At 41.2% G+C, this 26963-nt stretch overlaps 1 protein-coding gene across 4 annotated transcripts in view; it reads left to right on the forward strand.

The window, feature by feature from the left end:
• The window catches only part of ncapg (non-SMC condensin I complex, subunit G), a 56984-nt gene extending 30398 nt beyond the window's left edge, over positions 1-26586 (forward strand). For all 4 annotated transcript variants that reach the window (XM_078215434.1, XM_078215412.1, XM_078215420.1 and 1 more), the window contains 9 exons: positions 469-588; positions 2052-2291; positions 4983-5164; positions 6910-7084; positions 14488-14655; positions 16638-16764; positions 23086-23190; positions 23440-23521; positions 25313-26586. In XM_078215434.1, coding sequence (XP_078071560.1) covers positions 469-588; positions 2052-2291; positions 4983-5164; positions 6910-7084; positions 14488-14655; positions 16638-16764; positions 23086-23190; positions 23440-23521; positions 25313-25439 — 1326 coding nt within the window. In that variant the 3' untranslated portion in view covers positions 25440-26586. The remainder of the gene's footprint in view (positions 1-468; positions 589-2051; positions 2292-4982; positions 5165-6909; positions 7085-14487; positions 14656-16637; positions 16765-23085; positions 23191-23439; positions 23522-25312) is intronic.
• The last annotated feature ends 377 nt before the right edge of the window (positions 26587-26963 follow it).

Genomic DNA, 26963 nt, shown 5'->3' on the forward strand with positions numbered 1-26963 from the left:
ATGAAGGTGTATCTTATGAAAAATGTTGAACAAGTTGGGCCTATACCTATTGGAGATTAGAAGATTGAGAGGTGATCTTATTGAAACATAAAAGATCTTGAAGGACTGGATAGAGTGGATATCAGGAGGACTGGATAGGGTGGATACCAAGAGGATGTTTCCTCTTGTATGGGGAAACTAAAACTTGGGAACATAGTTTAAAGAATGAGAGGTCTCCCTTTTAAGATAGACATTTTGATATGGCCCTCTCTTCCCCAGAAGGAAGTCGAGGGTTATGGTTGCAGGTAGGAAGGTGGAGCTGAGATCACAATCAGATCAGCCATGATATTATTGAATGTTGGAGCAGACTTGAAGGGCTGAATGGCCCCCTTCTGCTCCTTTTCCTATGGAGATACTTTGCATTATGTAACTTATTATTTTTAAAAATTGTCTTTTTTCCTTACAACATATTTATTTCTGCAATTTTAGATACTTCCCAGTATTGCAAGTGTTAATCCTGCAGTAAGAAACATGGCAGTCTTGTGTTTGGGTTCATCTGTGTTGCACAATAAAGATTTTGCGATTCAGCACCTGCCACTGTTGTTACAGGTAATTAGTAGACTGGTCTTATCAATCTTGCACGATTCTCTGTTTGTGATTTCCTGAAGTACTTATAATGCAATATGGATCAACAAATAGAATTGTTTCATTCAGTACTGTATTAATACATGTTTTTCCATTTTTAATTTTGGAAGGACTTTTATCAAAAAGGAGTATGTATAAACACTCTGAATTCTGGGATATTGCTGCATTTGTGGTGGAGGCAAGTCTTGGAGGAAAATGGGATGAGGTTTGAGGTGTGTGGGCAGCAGGGTTATCTATAGGGGAGGGTCACTTTGATTTACCAGGAAAAAATAGTTTTCAAAACCGGTGCAATTTGCACTTAGATGGTTATATCGAAAGTGAAAATTCTTGCCTAATCAATCAGGAAGGAGATAATTGAAACTTGTATCATGATCGTTGACCAGGTCATGATCAAAGAACAGATTATAATTTAAACATATTGGGCTGAATTCTTTCCTTTTGCAGTAAGAATTGGGAGTTGTCATTTTCTGCCATCGTGATTGCACCTTATGAATGAACCTACCTGCCCATCTTGTTTCCGCACCCCCCCCTCCCAATTGTATCCACTACATACAGAACCCCTGAGCTCTATCATGTTTATGAGATGTTTATAAACAAGTTAAACAAATCATTTTAAAAACCTAATCCTATTAAGGGGTCATAAACTTTCAAGATAAACAAACTTGGGAGTCCCCTTGGCAGTGGAGTTAAAATCCCCTGCTGAGCTAAATCCGTTAATTGGGTTTGGAGCTCAGCCAAGCATCCATAATACAATTCAATTGCAAGCTCAGCCATCTGTTAAATCTTCAAAGGAGTGGAACAGATGTTTAAACTGCCATTTGATGAAAATACTAAATCTCAGGTGACTAATCTCAGTCAAATCTAAATATCACTATGTTTCAATGCAGAAGAGCTCTTTATTGTTTCAACAGTGTGCTCTAATGCATTTGAACACTTCTCCACTATCCCAATGCTGATAGGGCTATGTTCTAATAATGGTCTTATTAGAATATAGCCCTATCAGCAACCATTGAATTAAAAACATATGTAACTTATCATCCAACAGCATCACATTATGGTTTATGAAGTTGTCAACATCACCTGAACAGTTCCTTGCTCCAGATTGTTCTCCCATGGTTTGCGACACCTCTGATCTGACATGCACCAGGTCACCTTCAGAAGCTTGCTCAACTCCATCAAAAATATGGGGTCTCTAAAAGGCCCACCCAGCAATGGAGCCAGCAAGGTCAGGAATGCTAATGTGTGGGCTCGCAGACTGCCATGTTTCCCATGCTAAAAATTGCTAGCAATGGGAATAGGGGTGAAAATTCCAGAATCAGGCCCCACTCGTCTCCGTTTCTGCACACCCGATGTGGGTTTACTGCATGTCAGGCCAGGAAAGTATGGCCCAAATTGTCTCAACAAATAATATATCTTTTGTATTATAGATTGCTCAACTTGATATGATCAATGTGAAAATCAGTGCATTGCGGGCAGTATTTGACATTCTGCAGGTATTTGGGATTGAGGCTTTCAAACCCAGTCCTCATAAATCCCAGGAAATACAAAATGAAGAATTGGAGAGTGAACTTGAGAAATCAAAAGATGAGGAACCAAAAGAGCCTGTTCTGGAAACTGACACAGTCAACAGTATCCTTACGCTCCTCTTGGGATACCTAGACAATGAGGTATGAATTACCAGTGGCTTTTTGAACTGTTTATGGGATTTTCTACATACTTGGTGTGAGGTTGTCATCGTGGCATAAGAGATGTTGATCTTGGCTGTGAGATACACATACAAAATATTATTTCTGTGGGCACTCCTTACCTGCGGCACTTCATGCTGTCACATTTTTGACATGCATTTGTAACTCTATGCTTGGTCAAATTGGTGAGTTTTACAGAAGGATCAGTAGTGGGGACAGAAATGATGAGACAGGGAGTTATCGAATGTGGAACCACATAGGTGACCACCAGTGGTAGAATGAAGCAGGGGTGACAGTGAGTGAATCAAATAAAGGAATGAAGTGTTTGGAGGAAGGGGTTGAAGGCTGGAGGATGTTTTTGTGATGGAAATTGTTAATATTTAAAATAAGATAAGAATTTTCAAGTTGAAGAATTAAATTTAAGGAACTGTGATAATGTAGGTCAGCAAAGACAGGGCGATAGGTGAGTAAGATGTAGTGTGAGATAGAATGTGTGGAGGATGGGAGGCCTGCAAGAGAGAATTGGAACAGTTAAGTCTTGTTGCTAGCTGCCCCTCAGTTCAAGGATGGTGCCTACTTGGTCATGAATTTCTGCCATCTGACTGACCAGGCCGATTCTCAACCTGCATATCTTTGGGCACTTGGGACAGGATGTACTACAAGGTACTGAGATCTAAAGTAAGGGATTTGCATTCTCTCCTTCTCTGTTGCTGCTTTGCCTCATCACTAAGATGTTGGGACAAAAAAGGACGATGCAAAATTGTTGCCATTCTGTTTAACTGGTAGAAAGCTCCTTCCAGTCATTAAGGTCAATGCTGCTGTTCTTCGGGGAGAGCTTCCTATTGTCTTTTCCTTGTCTTCCCTGGAACATAGGTCTTTTGAGAGTTGAGAAAACAGGACCAGGTGAGGGAAATGGTTTTCAGCCACCTGGACAATCCGGTCCAACAAAAGTTGATTTTGCAGGAGATTTCCGCTGAATGCTTATGGAGCTGACTTTTTTGATCCGTGATCCTCCCGTTGAATCCGGAGGCTGTGATGGGGGCATTTCTGATGGAATTTCTCCAGTGTTCTTGTGTGTCGCTGATGCACAGTCCAAGTCTCACTGCAGTCAGGAATGTGATGATAGCAATTGCTCTGCACACTGGGACTTCTGTTGACTTGTGGAGGTCTTTGTTGTGAAACATTCGCTCCCTTAGTTTGTAGAAGGTTGAGCTGGTGCAGCTGATCCAGAGTTGGATCTCCTCATCAGTGGTGGCTTTTGGAGAGGGGAGTATGCCATGGTATGGGAAGTACCTATTTTGGAGTCTTTCCTTCAGTCTATATGGGAGGTGGAATATTTGGTTGATCTGGTGTGGGTTAATATATATAAATTTTCATACATCGAACTCCATTCCAGAGCATTAGGATCAAATATGTTTTTAACGTTTATTTATTAATCACAAGTAGGCTTACATTAACACAATGAAGTTACTGTGATGATCCTCTAGTCGCCACACTCCAGCGCCTGTTCGGGTACACTGAGGGAGAATTTAGCAGAGCCAATGCACCTAACCAGCACGCCTTTCGGACTGTGGGAGGAGACTGGAGCACATTGAGGAAACCCACCCAGATACAGGGAGAATGTGCAAACTCCGCACAGACAGTGACCCGGGCGGGGAATCGAACCCGGGTCCCTAGCGCTGTGAAGCAGCAGTGCTAACCACTGTGCCATCATGCTGCCAACTTTATCTGGTTTTGCTGCTTTCAACCAAGTCTGAAATAAAGTCAGCTGTACTAGACTCCTATGCCCATATCATTAAAGAGCATCATTGCTACCAGGGCTGGCTCAATGTAAATGCTACTCAAATATGTGATTGCCTGGAATAAGAACAAGCAGCCTTCATTGCCTGGCAGAACAACCCAAGGTTGCAACTCAAAAAGGAAGAATTGCCCAAAGATAAAGGACATGTGATGGGAAGGAGGAACTCAACAATATGCAGATCGTAACTTGCAATGCTTTTTCAAAATCACCAGAACCATCTATAGACTAAAGTTAAATGGAAGAATTTCCCTTTGTCCACAGGATGATGTTTTTTCTTAAGTCGAGTCTAGATTTGAATTAATGCCTGAGGTGGAGACAGGCATTGTTTGGAAGCAGACGGAATTTGTGAAGGGCAGGAAATGGAAGTTCAACACTCGTTTATTTTTCTCTTTCTTTGCTTTCAATTGGGATGTTGTGACTGGTGTGATGGGGAAAGAAGATACAATTGGCTGCATTTTGGGTGTGGATTACAAGCAAAACATATTTCTCAAATAAAAGCAAAATACCGCAGAGGCTGGAATCTGAAACAAAAGCAGCTCTGACTAGGGGTAAACTAGATTTGACATGTTGGCTCTGTTCTCTCCCCACAAATGCTGAGAGACCTGCTGAGATTTTTCAAACATATTTCTCAACTTTGCTGTTTTCAACCAAGTCCTCAAAAATTTGTGCTCTCTGCATCATCATTTACCCCTGACCTCTCAAACCAACTCTTCTCTCTTCCCAGTTGCTTCCTTTCCCTTTATTCTCCTCCCTTCTTTTCTCTCCTCTAAATCCTCTCTATTACTGTCTGGAAAATCCTCCCTTCTTTGCTCTTTGACCCCTCTCCCCAGTGCATATAATTTTTATGTGCTAATAATTGCTTATATTTTCAGGTAATGGACCTCAGGACTGCAGCTGCTGAAGGCCTTGCTAAATTGCTTTTTTCTGGAAGACTCTCTAGCCCCAAAATTCTTACCCGGCTTATTTTGTTATGGTATAATCCTGTGACTGAAGAGGACACTTTTCTTCGACATTGCCTGGGGGTTTTCTTTCCTCTGTTTGCATTTATGAACAGGTTTGTATTTAATCTCCTGTGTATGTTGATGAATACTGGTTTTTGCCAGAGTTGACAAGGCTGAAAGCCCCACCTGAATGAATTCCGAATTTGACATGCTGAATTTTCTACTGTTGCTTTTGTCTCTGTGCCAAGTCCTTTTATCAGTAATCTTCTTCCCCTGCACAGCTGACACTTTCTTTCAACTTCAGAATTCTCATTCTACCTGACCACCTCTTTCTGGCATCTTTCCTTCCTGGAAATAGATCTTCTCGTTTGGAAATGCCAGTGTGGCATCACTTGTCTCAATTTGTCTACCCTCCTCATTCACTCCAACAGAACCCTACTCTGAACTTGCAGCACTCCATTCTTTTTGATCCAATGCTAAAATTGTCATTAAACCTGTTGACAAGGTTGACACTTGTTTGGTAAACAAATGACTCTCATGGAGGCTGAACACTAATCTTCAATACCTCCTACCCTACCATTGAATATTAGTCATCATGATCCAGACTTTCTTTAAGCTCACCTTCTCTGGAGATCACTTTCCAATCACCCATGCCCCCTTCAACCTCTTAGTCCCTCAACCACATAAAGTCCACTTCTCCCTCCATCCCAAGATACACAAACAGGAATGCACTGGCAGGTCTTCATGTGGCCCATTTTGCAGTTCCCTTCCCTTCAACTTTTCTATCTACATTTCTGTTAGTAGGCTGCTGAACAATGTGTACTTACAAGCTCGCTGACTACCTTCATTGCACTTCGCCCACCCTGCTTCCTGCAAGGAATCTTTTCCATTTTCCCAGTTTTTTTGCCTTTGTTGGATCTGTTCTGATGTCACCAATGCTTCTGATCTGTCTCTTTTTTTCCTCCACTGTGGTTGACCAGGTCCTCGACAGTTCTTCCAACTTTGCGCACATTTTCTCCCACCTCTCGCCCTCATTCCTAAAGTAATGATAGGGTTCCCCTTGTCCTCAGCTTCCATCAGTGCCTCCACATTCAACAGATAATCGACCACCATTTCTGCAGCATCACACCACCACCAAATACATCTTCCTCCCCTCTTTCAGCATTTCTAATGAACTATTCCATCCACAAAACCCTGGTCCTCTCCTATCTCCAACACTTGCTTGCCTTATCACAGCATCGTCTCGTGCAAGCACAGAAGGTGCAACACTTGCTGATTCATCTTCACCCTTCCCACCATCCAAGGTCCCAAACTTTCCTTCCAAGCAAAACATATATTTAATGCTGCGACTTTTAGTACTATATTCACTGCTAACGATGAAAGAGACCAAATACATATTGGATGATCATTTTGCTGAACACCTCTGTTCATTTCACAGGCCTGACCCTGAGATTACGGTCAGTTACCATATTTTAATTTTCCACCCATTCCTGCTCTGACCATTCTGCACCCTATCTCTTGCATTATCCCAATGAAGCTTAAGGAACAGTGCTGCAGCTTTCAATTAGGCACTTTAGAACTTTCTGGAATTGATATTGAGTTCATTAATTTTAGATAATATCCACAGCTCCCATTTCTTCAGATTGTACCTTCAAGTAATGGTTCTGCTCTTTGTTTAATCAGTTTACCTTCCATCATAAACCTTCCACTTATTTATTTCCCCCCAGCTCCTACCCTTTCTCTTATTCTAAACTTGCTTAAAATCTATTGAATGTATTAAAAATTGAGAAAGTAAGTATTGTTCAGCAAACCGAAATAGAAATGATGTTTAATATTGTGCAAAACTTGCCTTTCCTAGGAAAAATCAAGAATGTTTTCAGGAAGCATTCCTGCCTACTTTGAGGACTCTGTTCTATGCACCAGCTTCTTCTCCTTTAGCTGAAGTTAATGCACTTAATGTAGCAGAATTTTTTGTGGATTTGACCCGAGCCAGTGAAGTTAATCACCAAAACAAGCAGATACAGGACTATCAGGTATGCATAATTACATTTTATTTCATATAGATTGTGCAACTATTCAATACAAAGTAATATTTTGTTTAGATAAAGGAAATGAAATGTATTTCTCTCCCTCCGTTCCCCAACAACTGAGGTATGTTTGCTGTAGTTTGTAGTGCATCCATTTAATTAGACCCTGTTTGCTGAGTTTACTGTTAGGTCCTACCCTGCCTCCAACGCAGTGGTGTGAAAATTTGCTGCATTGTATTAATCCAAACCTCAATTAAAGCATTCCAATGGCTGGAAAAAAGTGAAACAAAAAGGCAACTGCAATTCTGAATTCCTTTGCTATTTTGATCTGAAAACGGTTTAAAGTACCAGACTAAATACATATTGGACTAAATACATACAATGCTATGTGCATTGGTGGTTCAGTGGTAGAATTCTCGCCTGCACACGGGAGTTCCCAGGTTCGATTCCCGGCCAATGCAAAGCCCCTTCTTTGTGAGCAGCACGGTAGCACAGTGGTTAGCACTGCTGCCTCACAGCGCCAGGGACCCGGGTTCTATTCTCAGCTTGGGTCACTGTCTGTGTGGAGTTTGCATGTTCTCCCCGTGTCTGCATGGGTTTCCTCCGGGCGCTCCAGTTTCCTCCCACAGTCTGAAAGACATGCTGGTTAGGTGCATTGACCCGAACAAGCGCCGGAATGTGGCGACTAGGGGAATTTCACAGTAACTTCATTGCAGTGTTAATGTTAAGCCTTACTTGTGACTAATAAACTTTTTAAACTTTAAATACGGAGTGTACGTTTGTGTTTATAATTTATTATAACACAAATGAGTGCTGAATTACAGGTTTACAGGTGGAGTGTCCAGACTCTCAAAGATCAGGTGTGCACAATCGGAACCTGTAATAGTCCTTGTATATTGTAGCAGTGAATGGTAGATTGTTATCCCTGAAGGAGAGTACATTCATTCTATACATCCGATCAGAGGAGACACAGGCCTGCCTATAGCAAGTATTGAAGAACCTGTACTATAATTCCTGTCGGTAGGAAATTGGAAACAGATATTCATATTTGAGAATTTTGGGTTTGTGGTAAGCTGATTTATTAATTCCACTTAGAACTTGTAACTTTTCAGTGTGTAGATTTTGTTCTCAGTATGTGGGCAGTACTGAAAAGACTATATTAAATGTCCCTGTTTGCCAAAGCAGTTGTTTGTGCAGCTGAATGGCATGCATTTCAAGAGGCCATTAAAACTGTCAACATAATGTTGCCTGGGCATGTGGGAGTCTGACTCCCTCACTTGAATGATATTAATGAAATAGTTGGGTTTTTAACAAGAAGTCAACAGCTTTCTGATTTCAATAATTCTGCTCAAGCATATTTTGATCTCGGTCGCACAGCTTCCAATGTTGGGATTTAAACTTGGTCTGGACTATTAGTCCAAAACTTTACTACTACTATTCCCATTATGTGTTTGCGTTCAGAAGTTCTTTGTATATACAGTGGAATGACTTTAAATTATTGTCTAAAGTTTGTATAGGAGGAGCTCTAGATATAATTTAGGGGAGTCTCGTCAAAGTTACTTAAAATAGAATGCTAATTTTTTTTCCATTCTTAAAATTAATCTATATTTAGTGAGAGACATTTGTTGTAGTGCTTATGGTTGGTCCCTTCATAGGATACTCTTGTAAAGCTAAGTTATTGCAACTTTAGAAAGAAATCTGTTCCAGTATGTAGTAGAAATTTAGTCTGCCCATTTTGCCAAAACAGCTTTACAACAGGTTTGGGCCGTGCTCTCTCTCGGACAGAGCAGTAGAATCTTGTGTTGAATGTAATTTGTATTTGGTGTTCTGGAATTGAGCTTGCTGTCGGGGTTTGATTTGTACCTTTGGTCACTAGCTGTAATTCAATCATGGTTCTAAATCTTCATTTGGTCCTCACTTCCTTTCTATTTTGTTTGGTTTTTATAATTGCATGTAACATTTGGTTATTTTTATTGGGAATTCTGTTCCTCCTTTAATTGTTGCTGGATTAACCATTGTAATTTTTGACATGTTTCCAACTAGAGTTTGAGAGGCTTGTGTGGCGTCCTTTAAAGCATGCATTCATTGCATCCTGTATATCTTGTTCTGTTTCCTACATTGTTTCAAGATTTGATAATAAGTGTTTGCAGCAACGTGCCTCTTTAAATAAAATTAAATAATTGGATGTTAGATCCTAAATCAAAGTGACAGAGGATTATAATTCTGTTTTACAGTATGGCATCTGTAAACTCCTTGACAAAGAACAAGCTATAATTTGGTTTGATCTGTTTGACTCGCTTCAATATGTGAAGATGTAGAAGTAATTATATTTAGCAAATAGTGCATTTACTTCAAGGAGTGAGGAAATGCATGCTGCTGTCAAACTACTGTACTTTTGTGTTTTTCCATTAAAATCTTGGTTGCTTTTCATGAACACGTCTAGATATTAATTGGCAGCAGGAATATTGCCCTAGAATTAGGGAACAACGTGGGTAACAGCAAATTATAAAAATAGTTCTAAGATAATGCTGGACATGGTAAACAATGAGCCTGACACCTGAGGGCATCCTGAAGGAGAGTCACACCACCTTTCGTGAGGAAGTGGTCATATTTAGCAAACCTATTGATCCTCTTCTTGAGCACCTTCATCTTGTTAGCAGTGTTTTTTTAATTCATTTACAGGATGTGGGCATTGCTGGCTAAGGCAGCATTTAATACCCATTACTAGTTGCTCTTGAGAAGGTGGTGGTGCGCTGCCGCCTTGAACTGCTGCAGTTTGCGGTGTCGGTACGCCCACAGTGCTGTTCGTGGTAGGCCTCAACATGGCTGCCATCGGCCTTTGCTTTTTGCGCAAGTGTAGTGAAGAGCACCAAAAAAAAAAAATGGGGGGGGGGGGGGTGGGGAGAGAGAGAGTTCAGTTGTACGGAGAAGAAGTCGAGGGCTCAGGAGAGGTTAGTAAAGTTTCCAGACCACATAATGGAACAGAGTATAGAAGGTGGCAGGAATCTAACCTCAGGCAGAGCAAAAATGATGACAAGTATGAGAAAGGAGGTGGTCAATGCAGGACTGAGGGTGTTGTACCTAAATGCGTGCAGTATACGGAACAAGGTAAATGAGCTTGTTGAAATTGACCAGTACGATGTGGGCATCACAGAGACATGGCTGCAAGGGGCTCAGGGCTGGGATCTAAATATCCAAGAATATGTGTCCTATCGAAAGGACAGGCAGATGGGCAAAGGAGGCAGGGTTGCATTGTTAGTAAGGAATGAAGTTAAATCGATAACAAGAAGCGATATAGGATCAGAAGGCATAGCATCTCTGTGGGTAGAGTTGAGGAATCGCAAAGGTAAAAAGACCCTGATGGGAGTTATGTACAGGCCCCCTAGCAGTAGTCGGGATGTGGGGCAGAAAATAAATTAGGAGATAGAAAAGGTGTATGAAAAAGGCAATATTACAATAATCATGGGGGACTTCAATATGCAGGTGGACTGGGAAAATCAGGTAGGTAGTGAATTCCAAGAAAAGGAATTTGTGGAATGTCTAAGAGATGGTTTTTTTTCCCCTCCTTTGTCCCTGAGAGGTCCAATTCTTTCCCTAACAACCCTCTTGTTCCTAACGTATGTATAAAATGTCTTACGATTCTCCTTAATCCTGTCTGCCAAGGACATTTCGTGACCCCTTTTTGCCCTTCTAACTCCCTGTTTGAGTTCTTTTCTACTTTCTCTGTATTCCTCCAGTGCTCCATCTGTTTTTAGCTGCCTGGACCTCATGTATGCCTCTTTTTTTCTTTTTGATTAGACCCACAATTTCACTGGTTATCCACGGCTCTCGAATGCTACCTTTCCTATCCTTCCTCTTTACAGGCACATGCCTGTCCTGCAGTCCTATCAACTGCTCCTTAAAAGACTCCCACATGCCAGATGTGGATTTACCCTCGAACAGCCTCTCCCAATCAATAGCCACCAAATCCTGCCTAATCCGGCTGTAGTTAGCCTTTCCCCAATTCAGTACCTTACCCATAGGACAACACTCATCTTTTCCATTACTATCCTAAAGTTTGCAGAATTGTGGTCACTATTTGCCACATGTTCCCCTACTGCACCTTTGATGACCTGACCGGGCTCATTCCCCAGTACTAGGTCCATAATAGCCCCCTCTCTAGTTGGACTGCCAACATATTGTTCCAAAGAACCTTCCTGTACACATTTTATAAATTCTTCCCCGTCCAGGCCCCCAGCCCTAAGCGATTTCCAGTCTATGTGAAACAACCCTATTTATTCTGCACCTGTCCAAAATCTCCTTACATATCCGTTCCTCAACTTCCCGTGGGCTGTTGGGAGGCCTGTAGTATACCCCCAGCATAGTGACTGCGCCCTTCTTGTTTCTGAGTTCCACCCACAGTGACTCGTTACCTGACCCTTCCATATTGTCCACCCTCTGTACCGCTGTAATATGCTCCCTAACCAGCATTGCTACTCCCCCACCTCTCCTCGCCCCTCCTCTGTCTCGCCTAAAACACTTATACCCTGGAATATTCAGCTGCCAGTCCTGTCCTTTTAACCAGGTCTCTGTCACTGCAACCACATCCAAGTTCCGTGCAAGCATTAAGGCTCTAAGCTCGTCTGTCTTGCCCGTGACGCTCCTTTCATTGAAGCAGATGCACTCCAGGCTCACTGAGGTCATCCTCCCCCAGAATGCCTTTCCTCTTAGATAGCCTTGTCTTGACCCCAACCTTGTCCCCAGCCTCTATGCTTATTGACCTATTGTTCTGATCCCCACCCCCCTGCCACATTAGTTTAAACCCACCCGAACCACACTAGCAGAATTCCCAGGTAGGATATTCGTACCCCTCCAGTTTAGGTGCAACCCATCCTTCTTGTACAGGTGCCATCCTCTCTTGAAGACTTCCCAGTGATCCACGAATTCGAAACCCTCCCTCCTGCACCAGTCCTTTAGCCACGCGTTCAGCTGTGCAGTCTCCCTGTTCCTAGCCTCACTAGCTTGTGGCACTGGGAATAGTCCAGAGATCGCTACCCGAGAGGCCCTGCTTTTTAGCCTACTACCCAACTCCCTGAATTGCTCTCGCAGGACCTCCCTGCTCTTTCTGCCTACGTCATTTGCACCAATGTGGACAATGACGTCTGTCTGGTTATCCGTCCTTTTTAGGATGCTTCCTACCCGCTCAGAGACATCCAGGACCCTGGCACCAGGGAGGCAGACTACCATCCTGGAGTCTCGTTCACGCCCACAGAACCGCCTGTCTGTGCCTCTCACCATTTCATCCCCCACTACTATTGCTCTCCTGGTTCCCCTCTTTCCCTTCTGAGCCACAGAGCCCGATTCCGTGCCAGGGACCTGGTCACCGTGGCTTACCCCTGGAGGGTCATCCCCCCCCCTCCCCCACAGTATCCAAAATGGTATACTTATTTTGGAGGGGGACAACCACAGGGGATACCATCACTGACTGCTCTCTCCCCTCCTCTCTCCCGTCTGACACCATCCCTTACTGTTAAGGGGGACAACCACCGGGGTACTCTCTGGTACGTGACCTTTACCCTTCCTAACCGTGACCCACGTGCCTTCCTCGTGTTGAGAGGGCTAGAATATAAGAGCAGGGATGTACTTCTGAGGCTGTATAAGGCTCTGGTCAGACCCCATTTGGAGTATTGTGAGCAGTTTTGGGCCCCGTATCTAAGGAAGGATGTACTGGCCTTGGAAAGGGTCCGGAGGAGGTTCACAAGAATGATCCCTGGAATGAAGAGCTTGACGTATGAGGTATTGTTGAAGACTCTGGGTCTGTACTCGTTGGAGTTTAGAAGGATGAGGGGGGATCTTATTGAAACTTACAGGATACTGCGAGGCCTGGATAGAGTGCACATGGAGAGGATGTTTTCACGAGTAGGAAAAATTAGAACCAGAGGGCACAACCTCAGACTAAAGGGACGATCCTTTAAAACAGAGTTGAGGAGGAATTTCTTCAGCCACAGAGTGGTGAATCTGTGGATCTCTTTGCCAGAGAAGGCTGTGGACGCCAGGTTATTGAGTGTCTTTAAGACAGAGATAGATAGGTTCTTGATTAATAAGGGCATCAGGGGTTATGGGGAAAAGGCAGGAGAATGGGGATGAGAAAAATATCAGCCATGATTGAATGGCGGAGCAGACTCGATGGGCCGAGTGGCCTAATTCTGCTCCTATGTCTTATGGTCTAATGTTTATCTGGAGGACAAGCAATCTGAAAACAAAGGGTGGGTGGAGAGTCATGAGAGTGTGTGGGGAAACTGACATCGGGAGCTGGATTTTCTATTGCTGGCAGTGTCTGGACCCAGTGTGGGCTTGATTTTAAAAATCACAAATCTCGGGATCCCAATGATTCAAGGTCTGGGAAAATCTGGAATTTACAAAGTGCTGGCATATGTGGGAAGAACAGGAAACCTGCTCACCTCCAATTAACAGCCCATTAAGTTACTTTGAGTTTATTAATGGGTTGGGAGATGGAATTTTAAATGGTGATTTGGTGCATGTCAGGTTTGATTTGGGTGAAGGAAAAGTTTTTAATTTAATGTTGAAAATTATTGGGTCCTGAGTAATTTGCGCTGTAATGGACCCATTACCTCAGTTTGGCCCATTTACCCACAGTCTCATGTATTTAGCCTATCTTCCCTCTGAGCAGTTTCCTGCTTTCTTCAGCAAGGCATTGGCAGGCTGTTGCCTGTCTTTGCTGTGGCATCAAACAGGCAATTCTTGCTTCCTGAAGGTGGTTGGTACCCCTAATTGAGCAGTTGTGGAATAATTAGGTGTCAAGGATACATTTTTGGGGGACTCTGAAGGTAATGCTGAGAGCTTGGGGCCATTGCTGACCATAATTTGATGAAAATGGAACTAGCCACTGAGCTGGACAAAGGAAAGGAGTTAGTTAGTGGTCAACACTGTCAAAGGCTGCAGATGGGGACAGATAATGCCAATGTTGTTACACTGGTACATAATAGCTTTATGGATGATTCTATGGATGTCAAGACCTTGTGTACATTGATATGTGGAAATGGACAGGAAAAGCTGACTCAATGTTTGGGGGGTGGGGAGGGTGCCAGGGTGGAATAAACATACTGTTCACTGCAGTCGGTGAAGTTGAGAGAAAGTTGAACCACATTGCTGTCATGCATATTGTATTAGCAGTTATTTTAACCGTATAAGATTATCTGTGTGCCTGGGTAGGCAGTGGAGTCTAATGTGGGAACCTAAAAGTAAATTTGAACTCGCCATCATCACCTTGAGGGTAATTAGGGATGCGCAATAAATGCTGGCCTTGACAACAATCTCCATACCCCATGAATGAATTAAAAATAAATGGGAGACATGTACACTCTTCTGTACCTTGCATTGCTACCCAAAATGTTGTTTTATTTGCATAGGTGTTTGCAGTGCATGACAACCTGGCTGTGAAGATCTGCAATGAAATATTGAAGGATCCAGATTCACCAGACATCCGTATTTTGGTCAAAACTCTGGGATTGCTTGAACTCTCGACAGGAATGTCACCGTGCACAGAGCAGTTGTGTGTTCTCCTAGATGACATTAAGGTTATACTTATGACCTTTTCCATGATTATAATCAGGGAGAACTGGATAGGTTTCTCTTTATCAGATTTGGTATTATCAGATTTTGTTTTGCAGTTTGTTGGAATGCGATTCTGAATGAGTGAAGTATGGAAAGGTAAAGTTGCTAATTTCTGTGTTTTGGTGTTCATCGAAAGAAAATAACTGATATTGCCATCCATTCTTAGTCATGTTAATCATGTTCCTGGTAAGAGCAAGAAGGAATTTCCTCTGTCTGATTGAAAGAAATCATAAGACCATAAGACATAGGAGCGGAAGTAAGGCCATTCGGCCCATCGAGTCCACTCCACCATTCAATCATGGTTGATTTCAACTCCATTTACCCGCTCTCTCCCCATAGCCCTTAATTCCTCGAGAAATCAAGAATTTATCAATTTCTGTCTTGAAGACGCTCAACGTCTCGGCCTCCACAGCCCTCTGTGGCAATGAATTCCACAGACCCACCACTCTCTGGCTGAAGAAATTTCTCCTCATCTCTGTTCTAAAGTGACTCCCTTTTATTCTAAGGCTGTGCCCCCGCGTCCTAGTCTCCCCTGTTAATGGAAACAACTTCCCTACGTCCATCCTATCTAAGCCGTTCATTATCTTGTAAGTTTCTATCAGATCTCCCCTCAACCTCCTAAACTCCAATGAATATAATCCCACGATCCTCAGACGTTCATCGTATGTCAGGCCTACCATTCCTGGGATCATCCGTGTGAATCTCCGCTGGACCCGCTCCAGTGCCAGTATGTCCTTCCTGAGGTGTGGGGCCCAAAATTGCTCACAGTACTCCAAATGGGGCCTAACCAGTGCTTTATAAAGCCTCAGAAGTACATCCCTGCTTTTGTATTCCAAGCCTCTTGAGATAAATGACAACATTACATTTGCTTTCTTAATTACGGACTCAACCTGCAAGTTTACCTTTAGAGAATCCTGGACTAGGACTCCCAAGTCCCTTTGCACTTTAGCACTATGAATTTTGTCACCGTTTAGAAAATAGTCCATGCCTCTATTCTTTTTTCCAAAGTGTACGACCTCGCACTTGCTCACGTTGAATTTCATCAGCCACTTCTTGGACCACTCTCCTAAACTGTCTAAATCTTTCTGCAGCCTCCCCACCTCCTCAATACTACCTGCCCCTCCACCTATCTTTGTATCATCGGCAAACTTGGCCAGAATGCCCCCAGTCCCGTCATCTAGATCGTTAATATATAAAGAGAACAGCTGTGGCCCCAACACTGAACCCTGCGGGACACCACTTGTCATCATGTAAGGATGTTGCCCATATTTCGTGTTTGGTGAGCTTCTTTAGTCCCTTGATTTTCATCAACTCACCATGATCAGTACCTCGTTCCTTTGCCTCTTTTGCAAAGCACGGTATTTGCTTGTTATATTCCTTTAAATTAATGTGATAAGTTTCCTAAGGTTGCTTTGATATCTGCTTCTTGGAAGTATCTGCTCTGGGAAGATATTTTTATATTAAAAAGAATGAATTGGCTTTTTCCTGCAGTACCACTATTGCCACCCAGGTCTTTCTTGAGTAAGTGTAATATTTTTCTTGCAAGTACACTCTCTCTTCCCACTCCCCCCTTCCAACAATGATCCAATTTAAAACATTAATGATGCAGTCTTAATCTGCAATTGCTAGGTGTCAGTATCTTTGCTAATTTCCAGAGTACTTTAGAAATATTTAGTAGCATTATCTAGCCTATCACACAACACTTAAATTGTGACATTTTATTTTCTAAACATTAGCACGTATGTTTCAATCAATAAAACTTATTCAAGCAGCAGGTATATAATGTCCTTGGATAAATGGACTTTGTATTTTTGATATGCTTGAATTGGAACTTTATTCAAAGATCCTAATTATAAACAATGTGTAAGGATGGTAATTGCTTTATTGAAATTCTGAATTTAGATGTTGAATATTCGAATGCTGATTGAACTGATCTCCTTTACAGGAATTGAAAAACAAAGTAAATCAGCGAGTGATTGAGAAAATCATGATTCACTTAAATGGAGGATCAGGAGAAAATGAGAAGAGTAGATATGACACCACAACAGAGCGAACAACTGAAAATGACAAAGGTATGGTCTACTTCACAAAATTTCTTAATTGCACATTAATGATATCACTTCCAACCTCTATCTTTCCTTCCCCTGCAACTCAGTTATGATTTGATTTGATTTATTATTGTCACATGTATTAGCATACAGTGAAAAGTATTGTTTCTTGCACGCTATACAAAGCATACCGTTCATAGAGAAGGAAAGGAGAGGGTGCAGAATTTAGTGTTACAGTCATAGCTAGGGTGTAGAGAAAGATCAACTTAATACGAAGTAGGTCCATTCAAAAGTTGATGGCAGCAGGAAAGAAGCTGTTCTTGAGTCAGTTGGTATGTGACCTCAGACTTTTGTACCTTTTTCAGATATGATAATGCAATGAACGTCTTAAGATGCATTAATTGCATTAAGGCAACAAAATTTAAGTTTCTGCGCTGCTTAGGCTGACTGTTCGTTTTCCACTTGCACGAACTAATCTCTGGGTTCTCTGTGAAGTGATCAGCTATGCTAAGTGGATCCCTGAAACAAGAGTAAACATGTTTGTTTTCAAGAGAATTGAAAAAAGATGTCTGCACTGCAGAGCCATCCTTTGTATAATCAATGGCATGAGTATTGTGGAGTGTATTGGAAACCAGGATTTACAAATCTAATAGGTTTGCTCCGAATGAAGGATTAAGCATTATTAGATTGGTATATTCATCTGAATAAAGTGCATTTATTAAAAGCACAGACGAATTTGTTCAAGGACTGGAACTAAGTGTCCAACCGAGAACTTCTTTCCAAATTATAAAGTTAAGCAATTTAGAAAATTCCTCGTAAACTTATGCAACAAAAAGTATTTTTATAATTTTGCTTGGACAGTTGAGGCACTATATTACAGTGGAAAGCTGAATAAAAATGTTTGGTTTGTTGGCTGTAGTGATGGATGCCTGTGACAAGGTCACTGAAAGCTGCACTAAGGCAGTGATGAGCCTGAAGAGCACACATGGAAAAGCACCTACTCGACTCTTCCATGTATTGCTTGCATTCCGACTTGGCTGTGAAGCAGTTAATAATTGTGTCTGAAGCCACAGACATCATGCTATTGTACTATGGTTTTCAGTGCTAAGATTCCCTCGGAAATGAGTCCAAGAAATAACATAAAATGTATAGGCAACAGAAAGGATGTTGACGAAACGGAAGTAATAAAAATGTACTTTATGTTGCCCTTTTAATGTAGAAATACAATGAGGTATGAGAACACAGGTGCCAAGTTAAAGGTAACAGACATACATACACACATTTTCAGTTTGCATTCAGTCAGGTCTTGCGAGATTGTTACTGGTGATATTGTAACCCAGTGCTACCTGCCCCATTTGTTGAGTTGTGTCAGTGTCTAAACTGGCACCATTGTGGAAGGCAATGGCGAACTACCACTGAAACATCCAGCACAAATAAACAGCATTTACAAGAGTTCCTGTCAAAGGTATTAATCCGCTCGGTAAGGGAGTGAGGCCTCCCAGGTCATTATCCAGCGAAATCCTCATATACAAGCTTGTCAGTATTAAAAGAATGTAAATGCAGAGTATACAAACAACAGGAAAAGAAAGCTGGAGAACCTAAAGCAAGCAATAGAAAAGGATAAAGTAAACATCCCAGGGTTGTGACCTACAGTGACTTCATGAGTGATGAAATGAGAATGATATACTCCAGAGGAGATGAATGTGAGCAGAGTACCAATAGTGCTGGGCAAGGAAGCTGTTAACTTTGAGCGAGTAAAACTAAAGGAACAACCAATGGGCATTAAAATAAAAACAAAGTGCCAGGAAAACCCCACCAGGTCTGGCAGCATCTATGGAGAAACAAAATCTGCTAGATCTGAGTTTGTCCAGCATTTTCTGTTTTTTAAACCAGTTGATGTGTATGCCCATGTGCAAACATCCAGATGCAAAGGTTGATGAAATGTACAATAGAATTAAAAAACTGATCAGAGTGGAAAGAGCTATGTGATTGTTATGGGAGATTGGAACAATATTGCTGGAGAAGGGTAGGATCCTATGGACTTGGATAAAAATATGAGTGAGGCCAATAACCAGTAATATTTTACAGAAGAACAGGACTTGAAACAAATGCCTGGTTTAGGCATCATTTAAAGGATGATATATATATGGAAAATGATTTCAATTATACTGTATACTGATGAGACAAAGATACAGGAATAGTATTAAGAATTCTGAAAAACTGGGAGCTGGGGCAGACTCTGATCATAATACTGTGAAAATGGAAACTATCCAAAGATGTGCGGGTTAGGTTGATTGGCCAGGTTAAAAAATTGCCCCTTAGAGTCCTGGGATGTGTAGGTTAGAGGGATTAGCGGGTAAAATATGTGGGGGTAGGGCCTGGGTGGGATTGTGGTCGGTGCAGACTCGATGGGCCGAATGGCCTCCTTCTGCACTGTAGGGTTTCTATGATTTCTATGTATTCCAATTGAAGAAGATCCAAGATGAAAAATGCAGAAAATGGTGGAACCTAGAGAGGCTGAAACAAATAACTGAAGAATTTGTAAATGAAGTAACCAAAGCACTAGCTAAAGATAAAGATACCAACACCAATGAGCTATGGAAATCTGTCGAGGAAGAAGGGGGAAATAGTCAGATTTTTGAGGAAAATTAATAAAGGAACCACGAGTTATGACTGCAATGTTGCAAAAGAGTGGATCAAGCTCTTACCAGTCTACTGCAATGTATTTCAATACTGTTAAGACAGACTCATAAAAAATCTATACATGGGGCAAACAGCAAGAGTAGCCAACTAGGAGCCAGAACCATGTGAAATTGGAAAAGGAATTTGACAAAAGTGTTGTTTATCACCAGTCCTCTTCAATGTCTGCAGAAGCAACAGTCAAAGAAGCATTTGAAGACAGAATCTGACATTAAGGTGGGGAACAGGGACAGAGCATGATAACATGAAGCTCATATAATCCTTCTTCTGTACTTGCTACAAGAACCATTAGATAGACTAGTAACAGTAAGCATGAACTTTGGAATGGAAGGGAACAAGGGAGCATGGTGGCAGTGGTTAGCACTGCTGCATCACACGCTAGGGACCTGGGTTCAATTCCGGCCTCGAGTCATTGTCAGTGTGGACTTTGCACATTCCCCCCCCCCCCCCCCGTGTCTGTGTGGGTTTCCTTCGGGTGCTCTGGTTTCCACACACAGTCCAAAGATGTGTGGGATCAGTTGATCGGCTATGCTAAGCTGACCCTTAGTATCAGGGGATTTGCAGGATAAATATATAGGGTTACGGGAATAGGGCCTGGGGGGGATTGTGGTCGGTGCAGACTCGAAGGGCCGAATGGCCGCCTTCTGCACTATTCTATGACCAACAAAACCAAATTGATGCATATCTCAATCAGCAAGAAATATTCATAAATTCAGACGAGAACTAGAACAGGTGCAAAAAATCAAGTATTTGGGAAACGCATTATCTGCAGATTGAAGGTGCAACAAAAATAAGGACAAAGATAATAAAGGGAAAGTCTGAGAAAGGATAGTTGCTGACTGTTAAGCTGAATAAACAATTCAAGAAGCAACTTGTAAGATGAGTTGCTAAGTATCTTTGAAATATGGGCGGCACGGGTGGCACAGTGAATGAACCTATCCTGTTAAGCTGATCTTTCTTTTCACCCTATCTGTGACTGCACCCTATCCTTTCCTTCTCCCCCATGTACTCTATGAACGATATGTTTTGTCTGTATAGCATGCAAGAAACGATACTTTTCACTATCCCAATATATGTGACAGTAATAAGTCAAATTAAATTTCCATTCACTTTTTAAATTTATTTTATTAGTGTCACAATAGGCTTACGTTAACACTGCAATGAAATTACTGTGAAAATCCCCTCGTTGCCACACTTTAGCACCTCACAGCGCCAGGGACCCAGATTCAATTCCGGCCTTGGGTGACTGCCAGTGTGGAGTCTGCATGTTCTCCCCGTGTCTGTGTGGGTTTCCTTCGGGTGCCGGTTTCCTGTCACAGTCCAAAAGATGTGCTGGTTAGGTGGATTGGCTATGCTAAATTCTCCCTCGGTGTACCTGAACAAGTGCCGGAGTATGGCGACTAGGAGATTTTCACAGTAACTTCATTGCAGTGTTAATGTAAGCCTACTTGTGACACTAATAAAATAAATTTCAAATAATATGAGGTGAATGGAAATTTAATTTGATTTATTATTGTCACATATATTGGGATACAGTGAAAAGTATTGTTCCTTGCACACTATACAGACAAAGCATACCGTTCATAGAGTACATAAGGGGAGAAGGAAAGGATAGGATGCAGAATATGGTGTTGCAGTTGCAGATAGGTCCATTTAAACGTCTGATGGCAGCAAGCAAGAAGCTGCTCTTTAGTCGGTTACTATGTGTTCTCAAACTTTTTGTATCCTTTTTCCTGACGGAAGAAGGTAGAAGAGAGAATGTCTGGGCTGCGTGGGGTCCTTGATTATGCTGGCTGCTTTTCCGAGTTTAGCAGGAAGTGTTAACTGGGTCAGTAGATGGGAGGCTGGTTTGCATGATGGACTGGGCTACGTTCACAATTCTTTGTAGTTTCTTGCTGTCTTGGTCAGAACAAGCTGATACATCCGGAAAGGATGCTTTCTATGGTGCATCTAAAAATTGGTGAGATTTGTAGTGGATATGCCAAATTTCCTTAGCCTCCTGAGAAAGTAGAGGTGTTGGTGGGCTTTCTTAATTATAGTGTCGGCGTGGAGGGACCAGGACCGGTTGTTGGTGATCTGAACACCTCGAAATTTGAAGCTCTCGACCATTTCCACTTCATCACCATTGATGTAGACGGGCATGTCCTCCACTATGCATACTTAAGTCAAAGACTATCTCCTTCATTTTGCTGACATTGAGGGATAGGTTATTGCCATCGCATCACTTCACCAGATTCTCTATCTTTTTTCTGTACTCTGTCTCGTCATTATTTGAGAATCCACGATGGTGTCATCAGCAAACCTAAAAATGGAGTTGGCATACAATCTGGCTTTTATGATCCTCCATGGCATATTTTATAACATTAAAAGGCATTAGGTAAATGCTTTTCCTATATCAGTAAATATTAAATTATATCACTTTCTTTGTCTCAACATTTATCCCTTCTATGCTCTCATTAAGGTATTGGCTAAGCATACACTAAATTAGGTACCTTCAAATTGCCATTTATTTCTGTGAACCATGTTGGTGAATGTTGCTTGCCTTTTTGACCCTGGCTAAACCCAGTTGCTCAGACACACTTTCAAAGGAATCATCAGATTACAATCAGGAATGCCTCCAGAATTAAGATGCTGTAGCCAATTGCTTCTGTTACCTTGATGATGTTGGCACAGATGTGGAAGCTGTGACCTAGCTGGTCTGAGTCTCAGCTACTTTCTGATAAACTCACTGATGTATAAAGAAGTCTCTTTCATATACTTAACGTGGTTCTTTCATACTATTATGTCTATCAAACCAGGCTTTCTTTCTACGCCACCAAAATAGCTTCAAAAATAAACAAATCGTTTAGTAATGTATATGACATTTATCTAATGTATACTCAATTTTCTTTAGAAATTGAAATACAAGTTGCAAGTAAAGCAGTAATTTTTAACTGGGAGTGGAAGTTGTGCAGATTGGGATTGAGGCAGCTGACAAACTCCTATCTCTACAACATTGAAAGGTTGAAGATTTTTAATTCTCTGGCTCCTTTGGTTTCCTGTCCAAATCCAGCAGTAAGTGGTAGCTGATCAGTGGACAGGTGTGGCCTGTCAGGCAGCAAGAGGCTGCCTCTTGATACTCAAAAGAATAGTATGTGGGTAAGTAGTTAGGATAGAGGTTAGACGGTCATTTATGTGGGGTACAGAAGCCCAAGGGGAAGAATAATGTTTTTTGAGGCCTGGGACGGCACTAAGATTTGTATGAAGACAGCAAGGTCGGTGCTGCTAAATCACTCCCACTTAAATACTCCATTACCATGTTTTTACTGGGTGAACCCAATTAAAATTGACTCTTGTGTTCCTTGTGAAAGTGCTATTTTAATTTTCTAAAAGACTTTTGATATTTTGATCATTTATAAGCATTATTGTTTGTCAAGAAAAATCTAAGTTGAGAATTAGAAAGCATTTATGTGTCTTCTGCGAACTTGGGAGACCACCGAATTTGATATCTTGCGAAGTTTCACATCTAGTTAATAATTACAATTGAAAAATACGTACAAGGTCACTGACTAGCAATTCATTCTTTAAAAGAAGCATTTTTGAATGATTTACAGCATTGAAAGAAACACGGTAGCTCTGCAAATATTGTGCCTTTTTTCTTTCCAGATGAAGATATATCCCAAATCACTGGGAGTGTGGATGTTTCAGATCAACAAAATAATGAAAAAGTAAACGCTAAAGGAGGGAAAGAGAAGAAGACCAACAAAGAGGGTAATTTTGATTCATTCTGTAAAATGTGATGGATATTAGAAGACGATGAGTCTCAGTTGGTTATTGACTGTACAGCACAGAAGGGGGTCATTTGGCTTTTTGATAAATGCAGAACTAATAACTTTTTGGATTCTTTTTGATTCTGTATTATTGGAATGTTGGATTGGATGTTACAAGTGGATTTTGTTTGACCAGATGTTGCCTTGTAACCACCTAAAGTGAATCTTGTGTATACTGTGCTCTCTTTAGAAAAAGGAAAAGGTTTGTCAACTGCCAAGTCTGTAACCAAAAGCAGAAGGACTAGGAGAGCAGCGCGATCATCTGATGAAAGGCAAGTATAGTATCAGTGGATTGTCAGTCATCAGACATTATTTTATCATCCATGCTATCCATAAATGCTGTAATTTGAAAATAATTAACACATTTCAGCCAGAAATGGAAATGACCTTTTTTTGGTTTGATATTTCAAGCCCTCATACCACTAGCTCAAGAAATCTAGTTCTATAAGCATTAAATGTGGAGTGCATATTGGGGAGCAAGCTGTGAAAAAATAAACAAAGATCCATCCAGATATACACTAGAGCACAGATCAGCATTTGACATTCACGGGATATTAGAAATCTAATTCCTGTTCCTAGGTTTGACAGCTAAAGAAAAGTTGGAAGCAGAGGTACTGACCTGAAGTTGTGTTAAACGTTTTGTTGAGTCAGGAAGGATATAAATTGACAGATGAGGTGAGGTTCCTTGAGCTTGTGTTGAGCTTCATTGGAACGGTGTTGGAGGCAGAGGACAGAGAAGTCAGATGGGTGGAAAATTAAAACAGTAGACAATCGGAAGCTCGGGTCACGCTTGGAGTAAATTGAGGAATTCCAAAAAGCGTTCACCCAATTGAGTTTGATCTCCCTAATATGGAGACCATATTGTGAGTGATCACAACTCGATTGAACAAAGTCAATTGTTAGTTCACCTGGTACGAGTGTTTAGAGCATTCAACAGTGAGAAAGGCGGAGGTAAAAGAGCAAATGTTGCATTTTCTATGCTTGCATGAAAAGGGAAATGGGTGATTGAGGTGTGGATGAGGGTGTTGTGAAGGGAATGGTACTTTTTGTATAGTGAAAAGGGGGAGGAAGAAGTATGGGTTGTGGCATCTCTCTGATGGCGGCTGAAATGATAGAGAACAATCCATTGGCTGTGCAGGCTGGAAGCTGAGATAAAGGAAACCCTATCATAGAGAAAGAAGTAGAGAATCATAGAATCCTACAGTGCAGAAGGTGGCCATGCGGTCTATTGAGTCTGCACCGACCACAATTCCACCCAGGCCCTATCCCATAACCCCATGCATTTACCCTAGCTAGTCCCCCTGACAGTAAGGGGCAATTTAACAGGCCAATCCACCTAACCCGCACATCTTTGGACTGAGAGGAAACCGGAGCACCTGGAGGAAACCCACACAGACACGGGGAGAATGTGCAAACTCCACACAGACAGTGACCCAAGCCGGGATTTGAACCTGGGACCCTGGCGCTATGAGTCAGCAGTGCTAACCACTGTGTCACCGTGCCACCCTAGGAAAGGAAGAAATTTGCACCCATCCTTTGCCTTCATGTGACTCTTCCCTTCCTTGACTGCTCTGTCTCCATTTCTGGATAGGCTATGAATTAATAACCACTATAAGCCCACTTACTCCTGCAATCCTGACTAAACTTCTTGTCATCCCAATCTCTGTTGTATCTGTTCTGCCAATATGCCTGACGTTTTCCTTGACCAAGGAATCCACCCACTGTGGTTGACAGGTGTCTCCATTATGTCCCATTTTGCACATTTCTGCACTACTGTTGCCCCCTCCCTCCCAAAGAGCAACTTAAACGTGTTCAGTACTAACATCGATTACATTTATCCATTCATGTACTCAATTTTTTCAGTTTTAATCCATTAACAGTGATGCAATCGGATGTTGAAAAATTAATTGCTGGTTGTGCAATTCTTTTTGAAGAATACTGAAACCAGAGTTTTGTGCATAACCTGCTTTCTCAAATATGTGTAGATGTTCATGTGTTGAAGTGCAATACATTTGCTGCCTTTTGAACTTTATTTGATAATTAATGGCATGATTTTATGTTAGCAATAGCCAAGACTTTGCAACTCCAGCATCTTCAGTACCAACAAGACCTTCAAGAAGAGCAAAAACAGCAGCACTGGAGAAAACAAAAATGAATCTCTCTCAGTTATTGAACAAGGGAGAAGATTAGCCCAAAGGCTATATTTCGCATACTTGTACTTCCATATTGTTTCCAAGAAACCATATTTTGTAATTTCTCAATTTAGTGTCATTTAAGTCATACTTGTCCTGCAAGATTATAATATGCAGTATTAAAATGAGATGCTACTACATTTAGAAACATTTCTTTTTAGCTTTGTAGCTTAGCATGCCAATATTTCTTGGAAGGCATGAACATCTTTCTATTATGCTAATACAGATATGTTTCCTGAAGATGCTACTTGTATACCTTGAGCAACAAATTACAATAATGACAGCAGTAGATTCAGTAGCAATGTTGTGATTCTAGTGAAGCATATGCTTTAATTGATCTGGAAGCCAAGGATATGTTTGTCAATGTTTAGGTTGTGGATTTTGATGCTATCTGATGTATATTTTAACTTTTCTAGAGGGAAAAAAAATATTTTCATTGGACACCCATTGAAACAATAAAGGCATATTATTAACTGAGCTTTATTGGTAATTTATGACCACTTAATTTCTAGTTCTTACAACTTGGGTGCTACAGAACCAGAGAAATGTATTGTCCTTGGTGAGATCAAACTGATATTAGGTCAGCCGAGACTTGTATGGCTCCTATTTTTAAGGCTAATATTTATCTTCCCCTGAAGCTCAAAGCAGCATTTTTCATTCAAGCCTAAAATATTGTTAGCAAAAAATATAATTTAAAATCAATTCCTTATCACATAACTAGAAAATAGCCATGACAGTAAATGACTTTATGGATAAGTGTGATACTATCTACAAATGGCAATTTCTTCTCAATGTTGTTACAAATTATCTTTCAACATTTTCTTAATTACAATTGTAATGAGCTTTTATGCTCCAATCTTTAACACATGCATTAATACAAAATGTTTTTAAACACAACTTTTCTGTTCTGTTGGAGCAGGCTGTAACCTCGTGATCAAGTGGTACATGCCCTATTTATATAACCCAGTCTAAACCATAATTTTATTTAGCAGTCATGCTGGGTGAAGGAATTCATGTGGCGATTTTGCTTTTACCTCTTGTCAATTCAGTAGGAAGGAATGTCAAAAACGAATGCATTTTGTATCGAGTAAAAGGACTAAAAGTGTATTTTAGGGAAATAAAAATAATAGTTTGTACTCTGCAGCACAATATGGTTTCATTTGCCTTATCAAATCTTCAGACTTTTCACATTTCCTTGAAATCAACCTTCATAACATGCTGATAAATGAAGAGCAGAACACCATTAAGTGTGATGAACTTGAGTATTGAAGTAAGTGCTGTTTTCTCCTGTTGTAAACATGCTCAATATTAGTAAGGAAGCCTCTAGATAGCAGTGATCAGAACATGATAGAATTTCACATTCACTTTGAGAGAAATGTGGTCAATTAGAACATGGCTGAGCGTACCTTAACTCCATCTAGCTATCTTGCTTCAGTAACTCCTAATACCAACAAAAAAAATCTCTTGAAATTTTCAATCGTCTTAGCCTTTTCAGGGGCGAGTTGCAGATTTCCATTATCAT

This window comes from Mustelus asterias, chromosome 1 (genome assembly GCF_964213995.1).
Source record: "Mustelus asterias chromosome 1, sMusAst1.hap1.1, whole genome shotgun sequence".
NCBI lineage: Eukaryota > Metazoa > Chordata > Chondrichthyes > Carcharhiniformes > Triakidae > Mustelus > Mustelus asterias.